We start from the raw sequence: 7,332 nt of genomic DNA, 5'->3' as shown, positions 1-7,332 counted from the left end.
ATTTTGATACTGCCGATTGAACTGCCCAAGGCTCAATCATGAAGGCCAGACAATCTTCTAAAGTTCATGGTAATTACTGTCACTGCATGTTTTAAGAAACGGAAAAAAATCAACAAATTTTTATACAATTCCATATCTAATTATTTGTCTTTTTATTTTGAAAGGCACTTAGGTGTGCTTAAGGTGTGCGGTTGTCCGGCTGAAGGCCAGACAATTGTCTAAAGTTTAACAAACCATTTGTATTCATGGTAATTACTGTTACCGCATGTTTTTATAAACGGAACAAAACTAATCAAATCTTTATACAATTCCATATCTAATTATTTTTCTATTTCTTTCAAAATGCAGTAAGGTGCACTTAAAGGTAATACAAAGTGTTGGTATGGGGTCATGAATTTGGTTCAAATGAACGTATTGGAAGCATATGCGATCCTACAATATTCAGTGATCGTTGTCGCGGTTGAAATCGAGTCTAAAGTTATGAAATTGTAAATAATAATGTTTCAGTGAAAATGTCATTTTTTCATTTGTGATTTGTCTAGTAAGAATTTAGACGATTTTTCATGTATTAAGAAGTTTTCTTATTTTCCTTTGAGAAGATCACATGTGTTTCTTTAAGGACACCTTAGAATATCTGAGACCGGTACGTGGCAAAAGTAAGTCACGGCTAAGTTCAGAGCCACATCATCAAGTCAGAGAACGGACGTGTTTGTCCACCATTTTTGATGTAACAGTTTTGTCACAAATGTCTCCGCGAGGGGTAATTTGTGTTCCACGGTTTCGAGTAGATCCTGCCAAAGATGTACGTATTAATTATCAATTGGTTCAGAGGCAATTAAGCAAATATATAATGTAGAAATGTAGAGTTAAATGAAATGTAACTAACGAGCGTGGAATGTACGCAACTTGTATGGCCAGGTTTGGCGAGAGTATTTTCGGTCAGTTAGGTTAATACCATATTTGTCTAAATATGTGTGTTGATGTGCTTGTATAAATAATGCGTCAAATAATAGAGTTATTTGGTGGCATTAACAGTAACATTTGAGAAGTTTTTATTCTGGTTTTTGTTGTAAGAAACACTTCAATTTAGAAAGTGGGTAAATGAAACAGATGTTGGTTTTGTATCAATTTTACATTGATAGATGTTACACTTACAGTGTGAGAATATTTGGACTGAAGAGGTCATGATTGTATTTCTTTGATTGTAGTCGAAATATATAAGGACAGGTTTTTTGGAACAAATTAATAAACAGGCATTACTCAAGTTGAGATTAGAATGGATATTCAATCTTTATTGCAAATATTCATTTAACATTTAAAGTGAATTATAAGAAGTACATTTACATGAGGGCTAGGTATGTTTACAATTGGTAAATACAAAAAGAGGATTTTGATGCAAAGTGGTAAACTAAGGATATACCTGTTTCACAAAGTCAATATTTAATGGTTTAACAGAACGATGTATTGGTGATTAGCAATCGCAAGGCAATGATGCTAAGGATTTCTTCATCTTTTATTTTTCATACAGATTGAATAAACACTCGATTTATCGAGGACTATCCGATTCAACAGGACAAACTCGACTGAGCATTCCTTCTTTCCGTGATCCATCAATTCAATATCTGTAAAGCTGACCAGGGAACGGGAGAAGATGTCTGAGAAAGTAAAAAGGAGGACCGCCAAGGCCAAGCTCACAAGAAAGGAAAAGGCAGTCCGCCTCCAGATAGATGAGAATCGTCCTTCATCAGAGGTGAGCGACATGTTTGTAGAGTACCAACAGGCATACCACGAGCTTATAGGCATCCATGAAGTGTATGCAGCAACTATAGAAGACGATGCAACATTTGAGCAAGAAGAACAGTGGATGGAGAAATGTCAGAAAGATTTCTTAATGTTCCAGATGGATGTTAAGGACTATGTCCGTAAGGAGTCCCCAACTCCAGTGGTTGAAGTTCAGGACAGAAACAACCAAGCAGATCCAAACCCCCTACCTGATGACATTCATACATCCAGTGAAGTCAATCAGGCAAGCCCTCCTACGTCACATGTTAGACAGGTCAGTAGTTTCCAGCTGGAGAGACCCAAGCTACCTAAGTTCAATGGGGATGTGAGAGAGTATGGCATATTTAAATCAGATTTCAAACATCTGGTCGAGAGCAGGTACGGGAACAGGGATGCCATTTCGATTCTACGTACTTGTCTACAAGGACGTCCACTTGATCTGATTAGAGGTATTGGGGCTGATTATGAAGCAGCATGGGAGCATCTTGATTGCATATATGGAGATCCAAGGTTTGTGGCTGACGCAATAATGAACGATCTCCACAAATTCAAGCCTCTGAAAGAGAACGAAGATGGTCGTTTTTGTGATCTGGTACATATGGTGAGAAGAAGTTACAACACGTTAAAGGAAATAGGCCGAGAGAATGATATGAACAACAGTAACATGTTGGCCATGATTGAACGGAAGATGAACCCAGATGACAGAAGAGTATGGTTCCGCTATCAAGAGATAGACAAAGATGAACAGCAATCAGCTGTTTCCCTGGAGATGCTGCTAAAGTGGATGAGCGGAGAGATGAAGGCCAGAATGAGAGCAAATGCTCCCCTAAGAAGTGACAGTCGTCATGCAGTAGGGCACATGTCACAGACACCTCAGAGACAGCAATCAGAAGAAACTCTGCAACACCGTTGCTGGATATGCAAGACAGGAGACCATTGGGTGGACCAATGCAAAAAGTTCACATCAAAGACCGCACGAGAAAGGCTCCAGTTTGTTAAGGATCAACATGCATGTTTTAGCTGTTTGAAAAAAGCAGGGCGGAACCACTCAATGGCAACGTGTCGGAGGAGGCAGCAATGTCCGGAGATGAGAGATGGAAAGAGATGTAACTATTTCCATCATCCATTGTTGCATTTTGATTCTGAGGGTGCGACTGGAAGAAGCACAGTTGGTGTTGCTGCAGTGGACAGTGGAGAAGCCATGCTGCCCTTGGTTACTGCAGATGTTGGGCACAGAAGGAACATTTTAAGGGGAAATGTTCTCCTGGACTCTGGTGCGCAAATAAGTTTAATAAGAGATGAGTTTGCTGCTGAGCTGGGACTGGAGGGGATCTCGGCTACCATCACGGTAACCAAGATAGGCAGAGATGAGGAAACATTGACAACGAAGAAGTATAAAGTGCCCATTAGAGAGGTAAATAAAAGCAAAACAATAATGGTTACTGCATTAGGAATAGACTGCATAAGTGATGACGTAGCTGCGGTGAACCTGCCGGAGTTGGCCCAGAAGTTTCAACTGAGAGAAGAGGACTTGCAAAGAGGTAGTGGACCAGTTGATCTTCTAGTTGGAATAGACCATGCTAGACTGCATGCCGGAGAAGTTAGAGTAGTTGGCGGCTGTGCTGCTAGGAAGTCCGCTGTTGGATGGGTTGTATTTGGCACAACTCAGAGGGAAGCAGAGAACAGAACAAGAGTTCTTCATGTTAAGTTAGCAAGCCCAGTTGACTTAACAGATTTTTGGAAGATAGAGTCAGGGGGTGTTAATCCTACCTCCTGCCAGTGCACACAGAGTGGGCTTACCAAACAGGAAGCTGAGGAAGAGAGGATTATCAGGGCGTCATCACGCAAAGTAGGAAGACAGTGGGAGATATCATATCCATGGGATAAAGATCCTGATCTCTTACCCAATAACAAGTTCTTAGCAGAGAAGATGCTCTTTGCTGCAGAAAGAAAACTCAGAAAGAATCCAGAGCATACAGAAGCCTACAAATCTAAGATACAAGAGATGACTGAGATGGGATTTGCTAAGAAGCTAGAGAAAGATGAAATGACAACGTACAAAGGACCGGTACATTACATCAGTCACCACGCAGTAATCAGGCCAGACAACAAAAGCACACCTCTGAGAATTGTATTCAATTCATCTGCAATCTACAAAGGTCACTGCTTGAATGAGTACTGGAAGAAAGGGCCTGACTTACTGAACAACCTATTTGGAGTCCTCCTCAGGTTCAGAGAACACCCAGTGGCAATATGTGCAGATATTAGCAAGATGTATCACCGTATATTGATTCCCGAAAGAGATCAGCATGTACACAGATTTCTGTGGAGAGACATGAACCAGGAGAAAGAATCAGATGTGTATATGATGAAGGTGGTGACGTTTGGAGACAAACCAGCGGCAGCAATGGCGCAGATAGGTGTAAGACTGACGGCTGAAGAAGGTGAAGCCAAGTACCCAGAAGCAGCTGCAATCCTGAAAAGAAACATCTACATGGATGACATCTGCGATTCAGTAGAGACAGAAGATACAGCAAAGAAACGTATCGCAGAGGTAGATGAACTGTTGGAGACAGGAGGTTTCAAGGTTAAAGGTTGGCAATCAAACAAGCCACTTGATGGAGGCAACAAGCAGGAAAATATGAAACTCTTAGAGGAGATTGCTGAAGAGAAGGTGCTTGGTGTAGTATGGGAGAGACATAATGATACCTTCTCATACAAGGTCAAGCTACAAGAAACGGATAAAGAGACAGAAAAGCTGACTAAGAGAAAGATCTTGGGAAAAGTAGCAAGAATCTATGATCCTATTGGTTTTGCTGCGCCAATTATCATCAAGGCAAAGACTGGCTTACAGAAGCTGTGGCAGAGTGGTTATGACTGGGATGAGGAGTTACCTGATGGAGATGAATGGAGAGGATTATTCAGAGAAATGAGTAAGCTCAATGACATCAGTCTTGAGAGATGTCTGAAACCACAGAATGCCCAGGGGAGACCAGTCTTATGTATTTTCTGTGACGCTTCTGAGATTGCATATGGTGCATGCGCTTATCTGAGGTGGAAGACAGATGATGACAAGTATGAAGTGCGCTTCGTATCAGCCAAGTCGAAGGTCGCACCTCTCAAAGCGCTCACTATTCCTCGACTTGAACTGCTGGCAGGGGTACTAGCAGCTAGAATGCACGAAGCAATCAGCAATGAGATGAGGCTACAGGTGGAAAAGGTTGTTTTCTTCACTGATAGTATGATGTGCTCCAGTGGATAAAGTCATCTGCCAGAACATACAAGGCATTTGTATCAAGCAGAGTAGGTAAAATCCAGACACTAACAAACCCAGCAGACTGGAAACACATCCCTGGTGAAGTCAATATAGCTGATAAGGTGTCACGAGGTATAGCTGTAGAGAGGCTGTCAGAAGAGTGGAAGGATGGGCCCATTTTTCTGCTCTCTGACGAGTCAGACTGGCCTACAGACAAGGCAGCAGTGAATTGCAAAGGTGACATAAGTGAGGAAAAGAAAAAGTCCCAGTCAGTCTTCATAACAACAGAGACAGCAGAAGTGATAAATTGTAAGAGAACTTTGAGTTGGAGAAAGCTCCTGAGAACGACCGCATATGTATTCAGATTTATCCAAATCCTGAAGGCCAAGATACAGAAGGGACCCAAACCAGATGACAAAGTTACTCTAAGCCCAACAGAGTTAGATAGTGCAGAGAAGTACTGGGTAAAGAGAGCACAGATCAGTCTACTGCCCAGACTAGAGAAAGGAGAATTCAAGGTGCTCACTCCTTTTGTTGACGATGATGGTGTGATCAGAGTAGGTGGTAGAGTGGAAAACCTTGTGACGTCATACGAGTCGAAGCATCCAGCTCTACTTCCTGCCAGCCATCACATATCACTGATGATAATACGTAGCGCACATGAACTGGGACATCATGGTGTAGCAGTGACTACGGCCAAGACACGGAGAAAGTATTGGATACTCCAAGGTTACCGACTAGCTAAGACGGTGAAACATCGATGCGTGACGTGCAGAGCTGCAGAGTGTAGAAGGGAAACGCAGATTATGGCGAATCTGCCTAGCTGTCGATTGGCACCATTCACCCCGCCTTTCCATTATACGTCATGCGACTACTTTGGCCCATATTTAGTCAAGGTGGGTCGAAACAAGAAGGCCAAGCATTACGGCATCATCTTCACATGTTTGAATACCAGAGCCGTACATCTGGAGATGGCAACAGACTGTTCAACGATGGAGTTTCTCCAAGCATTACGTAGATTCATTGCAGTGAGAGGGCAGCCTGCACAGTTTCTGAGCGACAACGGGACGCAGTTTGTTGGAGCGGAACGCGAGCTTCGCGAGATGGTTAGAGGATGGAGCGAGAGAGAGCTCAAAGATTTTTGTGCCGAGAAACGTGTAGTGTGGAAGTTTGTTACTCCAGGAGCGCCTCATCAGAATGGTTGTGCGGAAGCCATGGTGAAAAGTTGCAAGTTTGCTTTGAAAAGGGCAATAGGTGAGCAAGTGCTCACACCATTAGAGTTGTATACATGTTTCTTAGAGGTCGCGAATCTTGTGAATGAACGACCAATAGGACGCGTTGGTAATGATCCAGATGATGGAGGTTACCTCTGTCCGAATGATTTGTTGTTGGGGAGATCTTCGAGCAAGGTGCCTCACGGTCCATTCCGTGAGACCAGGAATCCCAGACATAGAGTAGAGTTTGTGCAGCAAATTGTGAACTCGTTTTGGAAGAGTTGGAACAGAGACGTGTTTCCATTACTTGTACCACGAAGAAAATGGAACACTGAGCGTAGAAACGTCCGTGTTGGAGACATCGCGATGTTGGCAGACGCAAATGCAGTGCGAGGGAAATGGACTATAGCGAGGGTAGTTCAAGTGTATCCTGGGGTAGATGGTACAGTTAGGAATGTCAAAGTTAAAACTGTCTCAGGAGAGTATCGCAGGCCAGTTACAAAAATAGCGATAATATATCCAGCTGAAGGGTATGATGGCTAAAGACTAGACATTTGAACGAAATAGAGAAGCGGATAATTAGGCATTTTATGTAATGGGGTTATTGCCCCATTGGGGGGGTGAATGTTTCAGTGAAAATGTCATTTTTTCATTTGTGATTTGTCTAGTAAGAATTTAGACGATTTTTCATGTATTAAGAAGTTTTCTTATTTTCCTTTGAGAAGATCACATGTGTTTCTTTAAGGACACCTTAGAATATCTGAGACCGGTACGTGGCAAAAGTAAGTCACGGCTAAGTTCAGAGCCACATCATCAAGTCAGAGAACGGACGTGTTTGTCCACCATTTTTGATGTAACAGTTTTGTCACAAATGTCTCCGCGAGGGGTAATTTGTGTTCCACGGTTTCGAGTAGATCCTGCCAAAGATGTACGTATTAATTATCAATTGGTTCAGAGGCAATTAAGCAAATATATAATGTAGAAATGTAGAGTTAAATGAAATGTAACTAACGAGCGTGGAATGTACGCAACTTGTATGGCCAGGTTTGGCGAGAGTATTTTCGGTCAGTTAGGTTAATA

At 42.3% G+C, this 7,332-nt stretch overlaps 1 protein-coding gene across 1 annotated transcript in view; it reads left to right on the top strand.

Moving 5' to 3' along the window:
• The first annotated feature begins 506 nt into the window (after positions 1–506).
• LOC580152 overlaps positions 507–7,332 on the top strand; it is a 55,677-nt gene continuing 48,851 nt past the window's right edge. The window contains exons 1-3 of the mRNA XM_030987515.1: positions 507–802; positions 1,529–5,002; positions 5,422–6,743. Coding sequence (XP_030843375.1) covers positions 1,652–5,002; positions 5,422–6,743 — 4,673 coding nt within the window. The 5' untranslated portion in view covers positions 507–802; positions 1,529–1,651. The remainder of the gene's footprint in view (positions 803–1,528; positions 5,003–5,421; positions 6,744–7,332) is intronic.

Source organism: Strongylocentrotus purpuratus, unplaced genomic scaffold (assembly GCF_000002235.5).
Source record: "Strongylocentrotus purpuratus isolate Spur 01 unplaced genomic scaffold, Spur_5.0 spur5_scaffold_16, whole genome shotgun sequence".
Classification (NCBI taxonomy): Eukaryota; Metazoa; Echinodermata; class Echinoidea; order Camarodonta; family Strongylocentrotidae; genus Strongylocentrotus; species Strongylocentrotus purpuratus.
Note: the sequence above shows the minus strand (reverse complement) of the source record. Positions and strands in the feature narration are given on the sequence as shown.